Source organism: Orcinus orca, chromosome X, assembly GCF_937001465.1.
Source record: "Orcinus orca chromosome X, mOrcOrc1.1, whole genome shotgun sequence".
Classification (NCBI taxonomy): domain Eukaryota; kingdom Metazoa; phylum Chordata; class Mammalia; order Artiodactyla; family Delphinidae; genus Orcinus; species Orcinus orca.
The window spans coordinates 130,787,384-130,806,589 of NC_064580.1; the positions used below are offsets into that span (position 1 = coordinate 130,787,384).

Consider the following 19,206-nt stretch of genomic DNA (forward strand, 5'->3'; position numbering starts at 1 on the left):
CCGCTGCATACCTTGCCCACAGCCATGCGTCACACCGTGTCGGTGGAGGGGTCCCCTCTGCCAGCCCCGGGGGGCGGGGGCCTCGTCCTGGGGGCCGGGCCCTCCAGGGCCGCCGCCGCCGCCCCCTCCCCGCTGCATACCTTGCCCACAGCCGAGCAGCTGGGAGGCTATTTATAAAGGCGGTGAGATCAGCGGCCGAGGCTATAAATGCGCAGGCCGCGGCCGGGCCCCACAGGAGCAGCCGCCCGGGCGCCGGAGCCGCGGGCAGCGCTGCCGGGATGAGCACCAGCGCGCTGGGCGGCGGCGGGGACAGTGGCAGCAGCAGCAGCAGCAGGTAGGGCTCGGCCTGGGCGCCCGGGGCCCCTGGCGCCTCGCGCGCGCGCGCGCTCACAGCCCACCCACCCCACCCACAGCTCGCAGGCCTCCTGTGGGCTCGAGTCCTCAGGCTCCGAACGGGCCCCCGCCGCGCCGGCGCCACGGATACTACGGGGGCTACTGGGCTCCGACGACGAGGAGCAGGAGGATGCCAAGGACTACTGCAAGGGTGAGGCCTGCCTCGGCGCCGCCCGCGGGGAGGGGCCAGGGCCAGCCCACGTGGGCCGGGCGCCGGCGGGCCGCGCTGTCCCGGGCACGGGGAAGGCAACACCCCCACCGCGCCCGACGGGCTCCCTTCCCCAGGTGGCTACTACCCCGTGAAGATCGGGGACCTGTTCAATGGGCGGTACCACGTGGTGCGCAAGCTGGGCTGGGGCCACTTCTCCACCGTCTGGCTCTGCTGGGACATCCAGTGAGTGCCCCCTCCACCCCCCGAGGCCCCACGCCAGCTGGGGTCCCGCCCTTGGGCACCGCTGAGGCCACGGTGACGGCCCCGTGGGTCTGGCCGGTGCCGGCAGCCGACGCGGGTCTCGGTGTTGCAGGCGCAAGCGCTTCGTGGCCCTCAAAGTGGTGAAGAGCGCAGGGCATTACACGGAGACAGCTGTGGATGAGATCAAGCTCCTGAAATGTGTGAGGCGCCTCCCCTACCCGCTCCCAGCGCCCCAGGAGCCGCCCAGGGCCTGGCAATGTGGGTGCAAGGCCTGCCGGGGCTCCGCGGGGGTGGGGGCAGGGCTCCCGGAGGGGCAGGCTCCAGCTGGCTCCGTGGAGTGGGAGGACCCGAGGAGCGGGCAAGGGCGGGCCGGCAGCCTTTCTTCCAGCGGGGCCCAGCTGGGGCGGGAGGGAGGCCCCCACCCCGGAGGGGCCGCCCGGGGAGCAGCTGGCGAGGGGCAGGTTGCAGCCGTCTGTGGCCCCTTGGCTTTTGCTCCAGGTCCGAGACAGTGACCCCAGTGACCCCAAAAGAGAAACCATTGTCCAGCTCATCGACGACTTCAGGATCTCAGGGGTCAATGGAGTCCGTATCCTTCGTAGGCTGAGCAAGCAGTGTGGCAGCGCAGGGGCCAGCTGGCTCATGCCTTCCCAGCTCCTAGGGCCTCAGTTTGCTGATCTGCACGATGGGGGTTTATCCCTTCCAGTGACACTGCGCAATATCTCCATCACCACTTTGGGGATTTGTGTTTCTGTGTGGGGGGCAGGGAGCGGATGACCAGGTTGGCACTGGCTATCCACGGGTGTTGCTGGCTTACCCCCAGGTGGGAGGGCCCACCTCCGTGGCAGTGCCTTCCCTTTCGGGGGGCTGTCCGTAGGCTCTTTGGCAGACTTGGGCGTAGGACTGGGGATGGGCTGAGAAACCCGCCTATTCCTCCAGTGCCCTCTCCCTAGGGTGACCGTGGAAGGTACTGTCCCAACTGGCACACCTAGAGTGACAGGGACACTATGACACCGGGATGGTAGCAATACCGGGACCTCCCAGACCCAGCTCTGCACTGCCTGAGGCTCGTTGCTCCCCCGCCCCAGCTGAGGGTGGGCGGGGCCTGTGCCCCAGCTGCTTGCCCACTGACCGCCCTTCACTCCCGGCCCAAGACGTGTGCATGGTACTGGAGGTCCTAGGCCACCAGCTCCTCAAGTGGATCATCAAGTCCAACTACCAGGGCCTGCCCGTGCCCTGCGTGAAGAGCATCGTGAGGCAGGTGAGCAGCAGGCGCCTGGCCGAAGAGCGCTGCGAGGCGGCCTGGGCGGCGCCGGGGGAGCTCAGGCGTGGCTCTCCCCAGGTGCTGCGCGGCCTGGATTACCTCCACACCAAGTGCAAGGTCATCCACACGGACATCAAGCCTGAAAACATCCTGCTGTGTGTGGGCGACGCCTACATCAGGCGCCTGGCTGCGGAGGCCACGGAGTGGCAGCGGTCAGGGGCCCCGCCCCCATCCCGGTCCACAGGTACCGAGAGCCTGCGCGGGGCGGGGCGGGGCGGGGCGGGGCCCGTGGCCTCAGCCCCTGCCTGAGTCTCGCTTCCTTTCTGTCACTCCATGCTCTGCCGGCCCCACCCCCAGTCAGCAGTGCCCCCCAGGAGGTGTTGGTAAGTGGGGGCGCCCCTCTTCCTGGGCCTCACCCTCCCCAGCACTCCTGCAGTGGTGCTTCCAAGCGGCTGGGTGGCCCGGATGCGGATGATACGCAGAGTGGGCCACGTGCCCCAAACTGCCCTGGGTGGCTGCTGGGCTCGCCCCCGTCTCAGTGGAAGGACACTGCATCCGAGGCTGGGAGGGGCCAGAGCTGCCCCTAGGGGAGGCTGGCACCCACAGGCAGGCCTGCTGGTTCCTCCCCAGCCTCAAGCTCTGGGGAGTGGCGGGCAGGAGGGGAGACAGGAGGCGGGTGAGGGGGCACTGCCACGTCTGGTGTCCCTGGAGCCCCCGGGCCTGCAGGCCACGGGCAGAGGCTCGGGCTGCTCGGGGATGGGTGACGGGCACCCCGGAGTGACCCTGGCTCTAACGGCAGACCGGTAAGCTGTCCAAAAACAAGAGGAAGAAGATGAGGCGCAAACGGAACCAGCAGAAGCGGCTGCTGGAGGAGCGGCTTCGGGACCTGCAGAGGCTGGAGGCCATGGAGGCAGCCGCCCAGGCCGAGGGTGAGGGGCCAGGGGGGCGCAGGGCCGCCTGGCACGTGCCGCAGCGGCGTCTGCTCACACACCACCTCTGCCCGTCTCCCCAGACTCTGGCTCAAGACTAGAGGGGGGCAGCGGCTCCACCTCCTCTTCCGGCTGCCACCCTGGGGGGGCCGCGGCCGGCCCCTCCCCGGCCTCCTCCTCCCCTGCCCCCGGGGGCAGCCGCAGCCTCAGCCCCAGCTCCCAGACCTCAGGCTTCTCGGGCTCCCTCTTCTCCCCCGCCTCGTGCTCCATCCTCTCAGGCTCTTCCAACCAACGCGAGACCGGGGGCCTCCTGTCACCCAGCAGTAAGTCAGGCAGCGGCAGGCACAGGTGGGCGGGGCCGGGCAGGGCAGGTCCAGGCCAGCTCAGTCTGTCTCCCTTCTCTTGCTTCCCCAGCACCATTTGGTGCCTCCAACCTCCTGGTGAACCCCCTAGAGCCCCAAAATGCAGACAAGATCAAGATCAAGATCGCAGACCTGGGCAACGCCTGCTGGGTGGTACGAGCGGGCGCCCTGCTATGAAGGAGGCGGCACAGGCCTGAGCCGAAACCAGCACCGGCCCGCCTGGTCAGCAGAGCTGGGCCCACGGCAGGGGGTGGGGGGCCACAGGGAAGTGGCCAGCCTCAGCCTCAGGTCGTCTGGCCAGACCCTCGGGACACCCAGGGACGCTGAGGCTCAGAGTGAGCCCCACTGTGCTCCGCGGGTGCACGGCCCAGAGGAGGTGGGAGACGAGAGGGGGGCAGTGAGGGGAGGCCAGCCATGGCCCCAGCTCCTCCCCAGGGCTCCCCTTGCCTGCAGCACAAGCACTTCACCGAGGACATCCAGACACGGCAGTACCGGGCCGTGGAGGTGCTGATCGGCGCCGAGTACGGGCCCCCGGCCGACATCTGGAGCACGGCGTGCATGGTACGTCCGTTTGGGCTACCCCCGCCCAGAGCTGGCCCACCGGCCGCAGCCTCACCCTCTCCCCCTTCCAGGCCTTCGAGCTGGCCACTGGCGACTACCTGTTCGAGCCACACTCCGGAGAAGACTACAGTCGTGACGAGGGTAGGGGGAGGCAGGCCCTGGGCTCGGCCTCGGGGTCTCCCGGCCGCCCGGCTTCCTCCCAGCCCCCTGTCTATTCACAGACCACATCGCCCACATCGTGGAGCTGCTGGGAGACATCCCCCCGGCCTTTGCCCTCTCGGGCCGCTATTCCCGGGAGTTCTTCAACCGGAGAGGTGGGGCCGAGCGGGCGCAGGCCACCTGGATGCAAGGGGCGGGGCAGGGACCTTGGGTTCTGAAATAGGGGGAGCAAGGGGTCCCAGATCAGAGTCCTCCCTGGTGGAGCCTGACCTAAGGCCCACCGGCCTGCCCCCAGGAGAGCTGCGGCACATCCACAACCTCAAGCACTGGGGCCTGTACGAGGTGCTCATGGAGAAGTACGAGTGGCCCCTGGAGCAGGCCACGCAGTTCAGCGCCTTCCTGCTGCCCATGATGGAGTACATCCCCGAAAAGCGGGCCAGCGCGGCCGACTGCCTCCAGCACCCTTGGCTCAATCCCTAGGCCTGGCTGGTGCTTTGGGCAGCGTGGGACGGTCCTGGCTGCCCCCGACCCCCAGCCCTCAGTGCCTTCAGGGAAAGCAGGACGGCTCCGCCCCACCCACCCTGCTGAGTGCCTCACACCGCCCGCCCGCCCTCTCACACCGCCCCCCCCAGCAGGGCAGACAGATACCAGGGCCAGGCCTGCCTTTCAGAATTCGTTCTGCCCCCAACCCTCGCAGAGGGCCCTCTGAATGGGAAGCGCGCTGCCTGTTTTCTTAATAAAGTGTGGCTGAAACACCGCGTCCTGGAGCGACAGAAGCACGCGGCCAAGGGCTGGGGCAGAAGTGGGTTTATTCTGGGTCCCCCCACCGAGCCACTCAGGGTGCTGGGGGCGTGAAGGGGGTCTACAGGGTGGGCCGAGACAGTCCCGGGGACAGCCTAGGCCTCCACGGCCCGGCCGTTGATGACGCGGATACGGCGGATGATGTCCTGGATGGCTTCTGATGTGGTGCCCTGGCCCCCGATGTCTGGGGTGTGCATCTGCAGGAGACGGGCAAGCTTGGGCACACAGCGGGGCCCAGCCAACACCTGCGCCCTAGCCTGCAGGCAGCCCAGGGCTGCCCACAGCGCCCCGTGGCCTGCAGGGGCTGGGAGCGCCACCAGGAGGGCAGTAATACCAGCTAAGGCCCCAAAGGCCCCCACTCTGCCTGATACACCCCCCCCACCTTGGGGGCAGCACAGGTGCCAGGTCGCCATTTCCAGCCCCTCAACCCGGGCTGGGGTGGGAGCCTCACATTTTCATTGTCCATGGACGCCAAGACGGCCTTGCGGATGGAGGTGGCGTAGGAGTGGAGCCTGAGAAAGAAGGGCAGACCTTGGTCCTCGCGGCCTGGGGCGCGGGCCGGGGGCCAGGGCCCGGCATCGAGAAGCCACTTACTTGAGGTGGTCGAGCATCATGCAGCTTGCCAGCAGCGTAGCCGTGGGGTTGGCGATGTTCCTGTTGGCGATGCTCTTGCCTGTGTTCCTCGTAGCCTGGAAGAGGCGAGACGCAAAGGAGGGGGCTGGGAAACACAAGCACATCGAGTGTACACTGCATTTGTGCAAAGCGTCCAGAACAGGCACATCCAGAGACAGAAAGCAGATGACTTTGGTGCCGGGGGCTGGGAAGGGGGAACAGAGAGTGACAGCCACAAGTACAAGATTTCTTCTGGGGGGATGGAAACGTTCTGGAATTAGAGAGTGGGGATGGTTGCACAACTCTGAATATCTTAGAAACCAATAAATCGTACACTTTCAATGGGTGACCTAGGAAGTTTGTGAGCTATAGTTCACAAAAGCCAGTGGCCCTGGCACTGCTGGTGGCACTCACCGTCTCAAACACGGCATACACGTGGCCGTAGTTGGCCCCAGCTACGAGGCCGGGGCCCCCAACCAACCCCGCGCAGACGTTGTTGACGATGTTGCCGTAGAGATTGGGCATCACCATGACATCGAACTGCTGGGGCCGGGACACCAGCTGTGGGGCAAGGAGGGGACGGCCAGCACCTGGAGCACAGGCAGCCCCGGGAGCCCAGGGCAGGGGCCACGCAGCATGGCAGCCTAACTACCTGCATGGTGGTGTTGTCCACGATCATATTCTCGAAGGTGATCTGGGGGTAACGGGCTGCCACCGCCTTGCAGCACTGGAGGAAGAGCCCATCGCCCAGTTTCCTAAGGGGGATGCAGGACACCAGCTTGGCCACTGCAACCGTCAGCTGGAGGGACGGGGCACGCAGACGCCACAGAAGGCTGGGTTCTAAACTACAACCAGTGCCGTCTGCGGGACGGGCAGAATCCCGTTCCACCTCCCCTAGGTGTGCACTGCGGTGAGGCCACAGCTGGGAAACGGGCAACAGGGCGTAGTCCCGGGCCCCGAGTCCCAGAGAGCAGGCCCAGGCGGCAGCGCGGCGGCGCGAGGCGGGGGGCATACATGATGTTGGCCTTGTGCACGGCCGTCACTTTCTTGCGCCCGCTCTCCCGGGCCAGCGTGAAGGCATACTCGGCAATGCGCAGCGACCTGGCCTCGGTGATGATCTTCAGGCTCTCCACCACCCCTGCCACGCTCTGAGAAGGGGACGAGGGAGAAGAGGCCCACGGCCTGTCCGAGCCTGCCCTCTAGCACAAGGTTCCCCTCGGGCACGGCGTCCCCGACCAGCGCCCTAGCCGAACTCACGCCCGCCAACACGCCCCCACCTCATGCTCCAGGCTGCTATACTCGCCCTCCGTGTTTTCCCGGACGATGAGGATATCTATGTCCCTGTGCCGCGTCACCACTCCCGGCAGGCTCTTACAGTGGATGACGTTGGCGTAGAGGTCCAGGCTGGTGCTAGGGGCACAGAGGGAGAAGCAGCCGGCAAGTGCAACATCTCTCTGCTGGCATCCCCACCCCCGCCAAGCCCCCAGCCCATGCACTTGGCTCTCACCGAAGGATGTTGTTTCGGGATTTGTGGGATGGCGGCAGGTTATGGTTTGTTTCAATATTGCCTGCAGGACAGAAACAAGACCAGCAGGCTGGAGAGGGCACCCCAGGCTCAGCTGTACCACCATATCCCCCTTTCTGACCCAGGGGATGTGTGCCAAGGGTGACTCCAACAGAAGGACACAGCAGCTTCCGGCGGCAGAAGTGTTTCATGGAACACTCTAGCGTAACTTGCAGCGTAAGCCCCATGGGGCAGAGGGGCATGTGTGTCTATGCGTTTGGTTCACTGATGGGCTCCTGGCACGTAGCATGCACTCAATAAATACTGAACGAATGAATGAATGAACAAGGGTTGGCATCTGGCCAGGTCTTGCTAGACCCTGGGTGGGGAATGGACAGAAAGTGACCACTCTTGCTTACTAACAGGCTGGTGGCTAGGCTGGCACCAGCAAGGGGACCTTGGCCACGGTTAGTGCCAGGCCCTGCGTCGAGGAAGCACAAGAGCTGCAGCTCAGAGGCAGGCAGGGGTTGCCTGGAAAAGACCACAGCTTTACCTTGGCTGGGACCAGGGCACCCAGAGGGCCAGCAGCTGCTGAGAGAAGGCAGTCAGAGAGTGCCAAGTAGAGGAGGGCTTTCTCAGGGCCACCAGGGCCGCCGGCCCTCCAACTCACACCCTGCCTGGACTTCCTTCACCCACAGTGCCTTGGGCACCCTGTAGTTAACATGGCTGCCCCTCCACGTGACTGCCAGGGCCTGGGGCTCTAACTGGGTTCATCTTTGCTCACTCACTCCTCACACAGAGCAGGTAATGGTCTAAAGTTTGCAGAATGAGTGATGGAAACAGTTTAAGGACCTGGAGCAAACCAAGGCAAACTCAGAAAGGGTAAAGCTCCCGTCTGTAACATGCACAGCTGTGCCAACTGGAACCAAGGCGGCAGGCAGAGGGTTACAATTGCATCTCTGTGACACGTGGTTTGTGAAGAAAGACTCTGAGGGTCAAAGCTGACTCCAGCAGAGAGGGCTGCCTCAGGAGGGAAGAAGGGGGTGGAAGGGGGCCCATCCCTGGACAGGCTCCCGCAGAGCCTAGTGCCACTGAGACCTCAGAATCGCAGCATCAGTGGGGCCCCAGGGACAAGTGTCAGCTTGGAGGTGAAAGGAATCACGTGCGGTGCCCCATCCTGGCCCCCGAGCTCACCCTTCAGGGCCACGCGGTTCCGCCGTATGGCCATGATGGCGTTTCGGATGTCCTCCTCGTCGGCGTTGGAGCTCACGTGCACCTCTTCGAAGTCCACAGGCACACACGCATGCCTGGGGCAGAGCAGGGTCAGGGCGGCGGCCCCAGGCCTCCGTCTGGGAAGCCTGCCTGGACCACTGGGTGCAGAGGCCTCTCCCCTGCTGCTGCCCACCCTGCCCTGGCTCTGGCTGAGGGGAGACTGAGCCCACCTGCGCCAGCTGACAGGCATGCACTTACACTCCACAACACTGTCAGTGGGCCTGGTTCCACCCTCCCCGTGCCCGGGCCGGCCTGCTAGGATCGCAGACACTGGGACAAAAGGCCTCCCACCACTGGCTCACTGCCCCTCTTGGCACAAAGTTCTCAGGGTCCCCCTGGCTGGGCCCAGGGGCTCTGTACCTGAACACAGACTTGACGTGCAACATGAGCTCTGGCCCGATGCCATCCCCTGGGATCATGGTGACCGTGTGCCGCCCACCATACTTAGCCGACGGGGGCTAGAAGGACGGGGAGGCTTCAGTTCCCTTCCCCCCTCCAGCACTGACCCAGTGGGAAGGCCCACTGGGAGGCGCCAGCTTGGGGTACCACACCCCTACACCCTGCCCCACCCACCCCAGACAGGGCTGCTCACGGCGGGGGGCGCTCCTGGGTCGCGAGGACAACAGCAGAAACAGGCCCCGTCCCCACCTGGACCCGGGTCAATCCCAAAGCAACTAAAAGCCCCAACCTAACAGGCAGATGAGAAAAACACTCACAATTGTTTGTTGCTAGAGGCGGGACAGGAAGGAAGAAGACACAGATCAGTCAAGGCTGGAGGAACAAGCTTTGCTGGGGAATGGGGCTGTTTCCCTGGGGCGCCGTCTAGCACGGTTCAGGGGAGAAGGGGTGGGCGAGCTCTGGAGACTGCACCTCAGGGGAAGAGACACAGAAGGGCAGGGAGCCCAGAGGCACGACACACGCGCGTGCACGCGCGCACACACACACACCTCTGCACCCACGCCTGCCTGTGAGTGCATCCACATGCACCTGTACACACACGCCTCCGCACACACACAGGCGGGCACACGTGAACATCAACACACGCACGTGCATGCACACACTCGGGTGGGTACTTACTGAGAAGCTCCTCCGGGGGGCTTCGTGGGCACCTAGAACCTGGCAAAGAGAACCCAGACGCTAGTGGTTGCCATCTAGCCCAGAAAGCCAATTTGGCAAAAGGGCCAGCCGAGCTCCTGGCAGGGAAGGCGAGCGTCCTCACCGTGCCCAGACAGGCCCTGCGCCTCCCCCGTGCACCGCTGTCTAGCGCACAGCAGCACACAGACCAGCCCGTCGGAGCACCGCGGACGGTCGCTACAACGCTTTACACCTCCTTCAGGTCCCTGGTCAGTTTTTTAAAAAATGTTTACATCCCCCTCCCCACCTTTTCTTGTTTCTGGTCTTCTTCAGCCAATTATTCCTGCTCAGTGATGTCTGTAACTTGGAGAAGTTGGCACGCCAAACGTAGTACAATAGGGAAATCGTGATAAACCACTGGGCCACCACGACCATCATTTACATCATTTTAAAGATCATGTTTTCTCGTTACAAAAGCAGCATATGGACAGAACACGAAGATTGGGAGGAAGAAGATAGCACCCAGCCCCGTCCACCCAGAGATAAGCACTGTTGGCACCATGCGGAACAGCACTCTAGAATCAGAAATCTAAAAATGCAACCATTTGCAGAAGAATAGCAGACGCCAATCTTTCAGAAGGCTTTCATGAAGGATTGCAAAACTGCTTTGTGGCCTACATGGATGACAGATGTCCCCACCCCCCACCTGAAACAGCCGCACTTGGTCACACCGGTGCCATGCCTGACAGCTTCAGAGCAAAAGCCACCCGAGTCAAATGGGACAGGTGCTCAGAGTGACCCATCTGGAGTCCCCACACTCTCCTGGAAGAAGCAGCCCATGTCCCAGCTCCCACCGCAGCGGGGCTACAGGCCCACACACTTTCCTCCCTGTTGTGCCCCGCCTGGGTGCCCTTCAATCCAGAGACAGGGGCAGGGCCAAGGTCCTCCTTATCGCTTGGGAATGCCCTGCCACTTGCCTGCTGGGGCAGCCAATGGAAGAGTCACTGTGGCCATTTTCCAAAGAGCCATGCCTTCCTGCTAGAAGTCTAGAAAGCTCACGCAGAGGCTGACCGCCCCATCTGGGTCTCCCCGGCTGGTTTTCACAAGGCTCCCCCTTGCACAGAACTCTGGCAGCACAGGGGTTAGGAAGGGGGTGACTAACAGGACAACAGGCCCTGGGGGTTTCTGCTGATCCATGGGGCCCCCGGGTCTGCAGTCTGACGCATACTTGGGGCTTTTCTGTTTTCCTTCTAGCAATTGTCAGTATCTGGATTCATCTTATCTGTAGGCTCTCAATACAAACTTGTGGATGGTGTCTGTATTGAGACTGCCTTTCCTCCAGGAAGCCTTCCCTGATGCCCTAAGGCTGCTGAGCTGTTGGTCCCCCGGGCTCCCAAAGCCCTACCCACCCCACTCCCTTCCCCTCAACCACAGTCTCACTAGGTTATCACTGCTGTGCTCCCTCTCCTACCCCTAAGCCCCTGAGAGTGGACACCATGTCTGTCTGATCCCCTACTGTCACCCCAAGACCGAGCAGAATGCCTGGTCCAGAGCTGGGACACAAAAAACATTTACTGAATGAATGAGCATATCAGAAAATGAAGGAAGATATGACGGGCTTTGAGGCTAGGTCGACCTCGGTCCAAATCCTCCATCTACTACTCTTGCTGGCAAATGGCTTAACCTTGCTGAGCTTCCCACCCTTACCTGAAATCCACAGAATAGAGGTGCCTACTTTATCTGACTGCTGGAAACATTAAGCAAGAAGAGGTATGCAAGCTGTTCAGTCGCTAGAAGAGCACACAGGGCTATGCAAAAGCATACGCCCCCCTTTACCCCACCAGCCCCTCAGGCCAGTGTTCAAGGCTGCTGGCCAGTGAGGGGATGCTGGGCTGACCCCTACAGCTCTGTGCAGTAACTCCTCCTGGGTTTCAGCCCTCTGAGGTCTACTGGCACCTGGCAGGTAACCTGGCTGTGCCGGTGAGCCAGCGCTCACACCAGGCCTGGCTCTGCATCTGCACAACCACACCCCACCAGACCCTGGACCCCATCACTACCACCAGGGCCGAACGTCTCTCTCACCTGGTCCCAATGCTAGATGTTCCATCCAGCTTTGGCCAAAGACCCGGAGAGCTCTCAGGATAGTGACTTCCCTGACCTTGCTCTGGACACATTCAGGCACCTTCCTTCAGGAGGTTACAAAGGTTCTGTGAAGCTACCTATCAAAGGAGCCCAGTATGAGGCAGAATGGGATATATGCATTGGTCTCCAGCTTGTTCATCAAGCAGGAAGGTGGACTGTTACCCTCGTCCTTTGATAGTGCCACAGAAAGAAAGGAGTTCAGAATGGTACGTGTCCCAGCCTAAGGGCTCCCATGATCCACATTTTAGTGAGGGTTCTCTCATCAGCATGTTTCTGTTGGATCAAGTACCAATGGTGGCGGCATATTTTCCCACGAGGTCCCAATTAGTGGGACCAAAGATCTGGGCTTCATCTCTAAAGGTTCCCATACCCAGGACAACCAGTCTCAGGGCAAGGCATCGCCCAGCTAGCAACCTTTCACTGCCCCCCATCCCTGCCCCAATATAGACACAAGCACACACACAGGGGAAGTCAGGGAGGAGACAGATGTCCCCACCAAGATCCTGCAAGAGCCTAGCTGCCAGGGACCTCTGGAAAGCCTCTGGCGAGCAAGTGGGAGGAGTCAGCATTTTAAACATAATTTCATAAACCAGAAGCTGTTACAGGGCAGTCTTCCCCAGGGCTCAGAGGGGGGAAGCATGGCTGAAGACATGTCCACAAGTAGTGTCAGCAAAGTCACAGAGTTCTGGAAGGTCAGAGTTGGGTGGATCCTTTGAGACAGAGGAGAAACTGGAACCCAGAGAGGTCAGACCTCTCGTCCCTCAGGGCCAGTCCTGACTCGATGACGCTTCAGATGGCTTCCAACCCACCCAGGGACTAAATTATCCTCATTCAAGCGTGTCAAGAGAGAGGAATCAGACCTGAATAACCAAGATCCTAAACAGAGAACAACGGAAGCAAAGCCCTCGCGGCCTCGCAACCCGCCAGCTTCAAGAATCCTAGCTCCTTCCCATTCCAGGCGCCTGCGGTGGGGGGGCGGGGGAGGCTCTGGGGCACCAGCAAAGGCCGATTCACCACCTCCACTGGGAGAGGTGGCAAAGCGGTCCACAAAAGGGAAACTTGAAGAGGCAGGGCGGCCAGGAACCGATTCCCAAGAGGGCAAGAGCGAGGCGGGCCGGCCACGTGACCGCCTTAGGGGAGGGGTTTCCCACAAGGACACTAGGGAGTTGACACTGCCCCCCGGGGTCCACTCTCCCCGCCCATTGGGAGCTCCCCCGCCACAAGATGCAGACCCCTGAGAAGCCAGACCAGAATCAACTTTGGCTAACCCCTTCAGTGACAGCGAAGGTGGCCAATCAACCCTGGCCCGCAGCGCTCTCCCCTCCCCTCACGGGACCCGCAGCCAATCGGGCCCCAGGACGCTCCGAGAGCGGCGGCCGCCGGCCTAACCCTGACGAGGTGCAAGCACCCCTCAGCGATCGCCGCGGCTGTTCCCGTGGCCCGCTCCTGCTTCTCACCTCCCAAGGACGGCAGAGGAGGGCCGGCCTGAGCACTGCCTTCACAGCGCCGCCCGCGGCCGTCGCCACCTTCAGCGCCATGATGAAAAGTGAGAACTGCCGCAGGTTCCGACTCGCAGATGCCGCTCTCGCGAGAGTTCGGCGGGGCGCGAAGTCCCGGGAGGGGGCGTGGTCCCGCAGTGCGCACGCACACGGCCGCGCCGGTTTTCACGCCCTCTTCCGGCGCCGAGAGCGGCGCCGCCGCCGCCGCCGTCGCCATCGTCGTCGCCATCTTGCGGGGGAGGGCGGCCCGCTGGGCCCCTGGTCCGGGGAGGGGACACGTCAGTGCCGCTGGCGACGTCACAGGCCCGCCCGGCCCGCCGGCCCCTGATTGGCTGCTGCGGCCGCTTACGCGTCGCGCTTCCTCGTCTGCTCCTCGTGTTCAGGGGAGTCGCTCTCTTTTTCCCTCGGCAGAGAAGAGGCGATGGCGGCGCTGGCATCTCTCGGCGCCCTGGCGCTACTCCTGCTGTCCGGCCTCTCCTGCTGCTCAGGTAGCGGCCTGGCCGGAGCTCGTTTCTGGCGAGCCTCTCACCCACGACTGGTGGTGCGTGGGGGGAGGAGGGGTGCGGGCGAAGCGGGGGTCTGGGCTTTCTTCTTGAGAGAGGCAGGTGGTCTCTGGTCGCGGCAGCCGAGCCCACCACGCGCTCTTGCATCACACACGTTTACCAAGCAGCTGGGCTGCTGGGAGAAACAGCCTAGTCTGTCCCTCGTCTACTTCCGCGAGGAAGAGTCCCAGAGCCTCTCCCGTGCGCCTGGCCCCAGCTCCAGCAGGAAAAATGACACACGTCCCTGCTGCCACTCCAGGAGCTCCCGGTCCCGGAGGGGGGTCGGACAGGAGCAAAGCTCTGCAGCGCCGGGCGATCGGAGCGAGAAACTGGGCCGGTGGAGAGGAGCCACCTGACCCGGTGCGGTGGGGCCAGGCCTCTCCAGGAAGAGAGCTCTGAGTGAAGAGGGAGCAGGGACGGTCCAGGCAGAGGGGCCCGGAGTGCGGGCGAGTTAGAAAGGAACTGAAGAGGGAAAGATGAGTGGGCCTAGAGTGCCTAGATCAGGCGGTTGATTTGTTTCCCCCGAGGCCTTGCCATATCTTTATAGGGTTTTTCAGCGGAGTCAGATGGTTTCACGTTCTTGAGAGGTTGTTAACACTTAGTGGCAGGGCTGAGCTCAGACTGGAGTCCAGAAGTTTGTTTAGGAGGAGGTCCTTGCAGGAGCCCCCACCCGGGCCTGGGGGCCTGGACTGGGTCAGGGCCACTTTCAGTGCATTCACTTTACCTGCCCTACCTCAGGCCAGCGCCCTTGATGCCTGCAGTGTTTCACCAGCCTAACTGGCCTCCCCGCCTGCACCCTGCTCACCTGCTCCTCAGGAACCCCCCCACGCTATAGTCAGTGATGCCTGGAAAGGACAGACCTAACTATAAAGCCCCTCTGTGCTCCCCCGTGGCCATAGGAAAAAGGTCAAGTCTAGCAGAGCGTGGAAGGATCTGGGGGATGTGGCTCCTGAGAACTGCCTCCCACCCATGTTCCCAGGCATCTTCCTCCCGCCATTCCAGTCCCACGGCCTCTGACTGCTTCAGCCTAAGTCACGGCCCTGCCCGGACACCACATTTGGAGAGCAGTGGACGCCTTGTGATTTAGGTGGCACCTTTCCTTCCCTTTAGCCTCTAGCAGTGTGGAGATGACTACGGCAGCATCCTTTTTCTCAGTGCAGCCCTGTTCAAGGGGACAGGTTATGCTTATGGACCCAGACCCTCTGCCATTTCTTTCCCTCCGGAAACACTGGGGCCAGTCGTGGTCTTCTGTCAACTGTCTGGGGCAGAGACCCTTTCCTTCATATCAAAAGCCCCATAGGTTGCCAGCAGCACCATGCTTTGTGTCTGCAGAAGATGCCTTCGGTAAACTGTCCAGAGCCATGCATGGCTCTGGATTGAGGTCAGCCTGGCCACCCCCTGGGCTTCTAGGGTGCTCCAGGGCAGACTGCATCCCTAAACCATTGCACGGCTTCCCTGTCTGCAGGTCCAGGCACAGACTCGAGTCGTGCAGTGAATTCATGCAGCACGCCCCCCCACACACACACACTCACCTGTTCTGCCTGTACGTTGAGGTTCCACCTGTACAAAGCCTTCGTGTCTCCCTTCCCCTGCCTTCCTTCAAGACCACTGTAGTTCTGACTGATCATTTGAATCTGTCTCCCAGACCCCACCTGGCAGGGTGCAAAGGGCCCTTTGTGTGCTCAGCTGATGAGCTCTGGGAAGTGGGGTTAGGGTGGTCCCTTCTGGCCCTAACCCAGCAAGCACAAGCCAGGCCTTAGCCGTTCATCTCTGCCTCTCCGCAGCAGAGGCCTGTGTGGAGCCCCAGATCACCCCTTCTTACTATACCACCTCGGATGCTGTCATTTCTACTGAGACTGTCTTCATCGTGGAGATCTCCCTGACTTGCAAGAACAGGGTCCAGGTGAGGCAGCGGGGGTTCAGCCAGGAGGGTGCGGGGGCGAGAGGTGAGCAGTGAGGCTGAGACCTGGGGCCCTCACTGGCAGTGGATGGGGTCAGACCTGGGGGTCCGTGTGGACAGGGAGAATCAGGGTTTTGATTCCCAGGTGTAGGAGAGATCAGGGCACAGCCAGGCCAGATTCTAGCAGATATTTAAAGAACATTCCCCTCACCTGCCTGCTCCGCTGCATCTATGTGCGGTGATATAGACAGGCATCTTGCTGTGTGTGCAAAGAGTATACGTGTGAAGGGAGAGACAGCCAGGGTCAGCCCCCAGGCTTCTGCGTCCCTTTACTGGTTGCTCTTTGCTGAAGTGTGTGTCCACATGTGTGTTTCGTCATTTCAAGACCAAGCAGCCCTGGCCTCAGCCTCTGCAACCTAAAGGCCCAGAGAAGGAAGGAAGTTGGGCCTTTGTAGGTACAGTCTGCTTTAGGCAGCTCATTGGGTGTCCGCGACCGTGATACCCCCTTCCAGGCTCAGAGAAGAAACAAGAACACTTCACTCATCCCGCCCGTGTCCAGTTAACAGGCTTGCCGTGCGTTAGGGAGGCCAGGCATAGGGGAGATGTGGCCCCCAAGGAGGGAGACAGACGTGGAGAGTACCCCCGCCAGACACACCGCAGTCCCCGGCTGTGCCCGGCGGCCTCCATACCCACACACAGGCGGAGGGTGCTACTCCGGGTGGCAGAGCGGGGCCTCACCTGCAGCCAGAGAGGGGAGAAGGTGACTCTCCTTTTATCCCCTCCCCCAGAACATGGCTCTTTATGCTGACGTCAGTGGAAAACAGTTTCCTGTTACCCGGGGCCAGGACGTGGGCCGATACCAGGTAAGGGATGCTGTGGTGGTCACTTTCGCGGGAGGCCACCCGTTCACGGGTGTGGCTTGAAGGCCGGGCCAGCAGGGCTGGGGTTCTTGAATTCGATGCGCTGGCCGTGGCGCCATGTGCACTGCCCACCCCCTGCCGAACACACCCCACCCAGGTGTCCTGGAGCCTAGACCACAAGAGCGCCCACGCAGGCACCTACGAGGTCAGATTCTTTGACGAGGAGTCCTACAGCCTCCTGAGGAAGGTGAGTGTCCCCGAAGGCCACCCAGGCCTGCGGTAGGGGGGGCATAGCCGCTGCCCCAGCTGGCTCCACCCTGACTTGGAGCAGGACGGCCGGTGGGCGCCTTCCTGCTCACCCACCCCACCTGGCCCTGTGCCTTCCGTGTCGCTCCTTCACCCGCATTTCTCCTTCCACGACTCTGGCCGGTGTTCCTTCCTCTCCCACCCCACCCAGCATCACCCCCTGACCCCAGCACCTCCCTCACAGGCTCAGAGAAATAACGAGGACATTTCCATCATCCCACCTCTGTTCACAGTCAGCGTGGACCATCGGGTGAGTGGCCAGAAGGGGCTGGCCTGGCACAGGGGAAGGAGGGAGCCGGTGGCAAGCCTCGCGTTTTAGCGAGAGCTGGGGGCTGAGCCAAGTGGACCAGTGTGTCTTCACGCCCCAGGAGGAGGGTGGCTGGAGCGGCCGGCCTTCTCGCCTGTCCCTCCCCCGAGAATGACTTTGGTCTCCTTTCTTGCAGGGCACCTGGAATGGGCCCTGGGTCTCCACCGAGGTACTGGCCGCTGCCATCGGCCTAGTGATCTACTACCTGGCCTTCAGCGCCAAGAGCCACATCCAGGCCTGAGGGTGATGCCCCCCCGCCCCCCTGCTTCTTCCAATAAACAGTTACCAGCTATCCCAAGCACCAGGACTGTGTCACACACACGGGCAGAGCTGGGTGGCCGGCATCCCTCTGCCTGCCTAGACGGCACAGGCACCGAGTGGGGCAGGTCTGGAGGTCCCCTTCCTCCTTGTGTACGTTTGCTTTACTCTTGGCCATTGTTAGCGCTCCCTTCTCAGCCCCCTAATACCCAGTGCCCACCGTCTCCCAGGGCTGCCTGCCTGGTTCCGGGCGGGGCACGGGGCTGTCTCTCCCCTCCGCCCCCCAATCTCTGGCAAAGAGTGGCCTTGTTCTCCTGCCTGGGCCCGCTTAGGGAAGGACCCTCTGACCACCTGCCATTTTGAGGGCGACTGCCCAGGGCAGGTGGCGTGGGGAGCTTCCCCGAAACCCAGCAGTCAGCAGTGCACGTAGCCACGGCCCCTCCTGGCCTTCGCAAGGGCCCTGGGCAGGAACCACACACTGAAGTACTTCCTGTGCTTTTCCTGGGGGGCGCTGCAGGCGTCCCTGTGGCGCTTATGCGGTCGAAGCTAGTACTCCAGGTAGCTGTCCAGGGGGGTGGTCCTTCCAAGCTCTCCGCTCCAGCGTGGTGCCTCCCAGGATGCTCTCACCTCTGGTGTCGGGTGGGGCACGGAGAAAGGCACAAGAGAGGACCTGGACCCCCAAGCCTCCCAGGAGCTCATCGTTAGCCCTTTGCAGCTCAGCTGTGTCCCTTCCCTCCAGCGAACCCGCTCTCTGAGCACTGATGTTCTCGAGAAACCGGGCGGGCATCCCTGTGCAGGCTCCACGCTCCACGTCAGCCCGCAGCCCTCCCACCAGCCCAGCGTCCCTGCTGCCACCTGGTGACTGCAGAGGTGAGGGGCCCTAGGGTGACCTGGCTTCCTCCAGGCTGTCGTGAGGGGTCCTTGGGATCAGCGTCCAGGGAGGCTGCACCCCAAAGGAGGCCCAGAGCCTACGGGAGTGGGTGGGGCTCTCCTCTGGGCCTTGTCCTCCGCGGGAGTGTGGAGGGACTTGCCTGGGGACCTTCTCCAGGCTAGGGGACGCCAGCTGTTCCCTGCCCCGCACCCTCAGTCCAAGCGAAGCGGGTCAGCATGGGTGGCTGGCAGGAATAGGGAGGCTCTAGGGAAGAGCCCCGTCCTCGCTCCCAAAACGGGCACAACAGGAACCATGGGGCCCCTGAAGACCAGGCCAGGCGCGAGCTGCTGGCTGAGGCGCTTTCTGCATCCCAGACAGGGCTGGTGGGAGCTCGGGTGGCGCCTGCTGGCTGAGCACCGCTCCTCCTCCTTTTAAGGGGGAAAGTGGCAGCTGTTGGCCACCCAGCGGCTCTTTTTGATCCCAGCTCCACCACTCCTGGTCCAGTGCGCCGGTTGCCAAGGGCTTCCAGATCTCCTGGTGTCAACATTGCCCGGAGCCAGTGAGAGCCAAGCCCCAGCACCGGCCTTCACACAGCCGAGGGACCCTCGGATCCGGGCCTGTCCTGGCCCCCACCCCAGAGCAAAAGCAAGGTGCCTCTAGCGCCATCACAGTGAGCCCCCAGCAGCCAGAGAGGGGTGCTCAGGGAGCAGGCGGCCTTAGTCTCCAACCGCAGCCAGTTTTCTGCGAGGGGCTGGGTCCTGGGAACCCATCCTTCACAGGGGCCTATGTGGAGTGTCCCCTCCCAAGGAACGGGGCCGGTCACGAGTTGATGTTCCTAGCCCCCCGCTCCAGAGGCCTCTGAGGGGCAAGAGGAAGGTGGTGTCTCGTGTTTGCCCCTTTTCATCAACAAGCCCTTTCCTCCCTTGAAGCCACTGGTGTTCTGTGTGACGTGCTGGGTCTTCCCTCCCAGCTGTTCAGACAGCAGGGCACTCCGCTTCTGGGAACACAGGCTCAGGTTTCTTGCTCACGCCAATCTCGGCAAGTTAGCAAAATTAACAAGAGGTCTACATTGCTCTTTCAAGAGAATTTTTAAATGTATCCTCACCCACTTAATGTGCTGGCAGCATCCTGTGTCTTTTCAGGAGACAGCGCCTACTCAAGGGCTCACCGCACAGACGGTA

At 62.5% G+C, this 19,206-nt stretch overlaps 3 protein-coding genes across 9 annotated transcripts; 2 read left to right on the forward strand and 1 right to left on the reverse strand.

The window, feature by feature from the left end:
• Positions 1–7: 7 nt before the first annotated feature.
• SRPK3 (SRSF protein kinase 3) lies at positions 8–4,830 on the forward strand. The gene is made up of 15 exons (XM_049705062.1): positions 8–328; positions 411–544; positions 679–787; positions 918–1,005; positions 1,304–1,391; positions 1,957–2,063; positions 2,145–2,310; positions 2,424–2,449; positions 2,866–2,995; positions 3,079–3,318; positions 3,410–3,510; positions 3,811–3,918; positions 3,990–4,059; positions 4,140–4,232; positions 4,373–4,830. The coding sequence occupies exons 1-15, from the start codon at positions 279–281 to the stop codon at positions 4,555–4,557; spliced, it is 1,695 nt and encodes a 564-aa protein (XP_049561019.1). The 5' UTR covers positions 8–278; the 3' UTR covers positions 4,558–4,830.
• A 39-nt stretch (positions 4,831–4,869) lies between these two features.
• On the reverse strand, positions 4,870–13,179 carry IDH3G (isocitrate dehydrogenase (NAD(+)) 3 non-catalytic subunit gamma). Of its 3 annotated transcripts, none has more exons than XM_004286422.3 (13): positions 12,940–13,179; positions 9,344–9,382; positions 8,983–8,994; positions 8,627–8,724; positions 8,189–8,301; positions 6,998–7,058; positions 6,768–6,900; positions 6,505–6,638; positions 6,143–6,245; positions 5,905–6,051; positions 5,473–5,567; positions 5,330–5,390; positions 4,870–5,075 (listed from the first exon to the last, which is right to left on the reverse strand). In XM_004286422.3, the coding sequence occupies exons 1-13, from the start codon at positions 13,018–13,020 to the stop codon at positions 4,974–4,976; spliced, it is 1,179 nt and encodes a 392-aa protein (XP_004286470.1). In that variant the 5' UTR covers positions 13,021–13,179; the 3' UTR covers positions 4,870–4,973. The 3 variants fall into 3 exon arrangements, with proteins under 3 accessions (XP_004286470.1, XP_049561023.1, XP_033273563.1); XM_049705066.1 differs by having other exon boundaries at positions 8,983–9,136; positions 12,940–13,039; XM_033417672.2 differs by lacking the exon at positions 8,983–8,994 and having other exon boundaries at positions 12,940–13,097.
• Positions 13,180–13,310: 131 nt separating this feature from the next.
• On the forward strand, positions 13,311–17,188 carry SSR4 (signal sequence receptor subunit 4). Of its 5 annotated transcripts, none has more exons than XM_033417675.2 (6): positions 13,311–13,469; positions 15,308–15,426; positions 16,212–16,286; positions 16,441–16,530; positions 16,741–16,839; positions 17,033–17,188. In XM_033417675.2, the coding sequence occupies exons 1-6, from the start codon at positions 13,403–13,405 to the stop codon at positions 17,135–17,137; spliced, it is 555 nt and encodes a 184-aa protein (XP_033273566.1). In that variant the 5' UTR covers positions 13,311–13,402; the 3' UTR covers positions 17,138–17,188. The 5 variants fall into 5 exon arrangements, with proteins under 5 accessions (XP_033273566.1, XP_004286473.1, XP_033273568.1 ...); XM_004286425.3 differs by having other exon boundaries at positions 16,774–16,839; XM_033417676.2 differs by having other exon boundaries at positions 13,317–13,469; positions 15,311–15,426.
• The last annotated feature ends 2,018 nt before the right edge of the window (positions 17,189–19,206 follow it).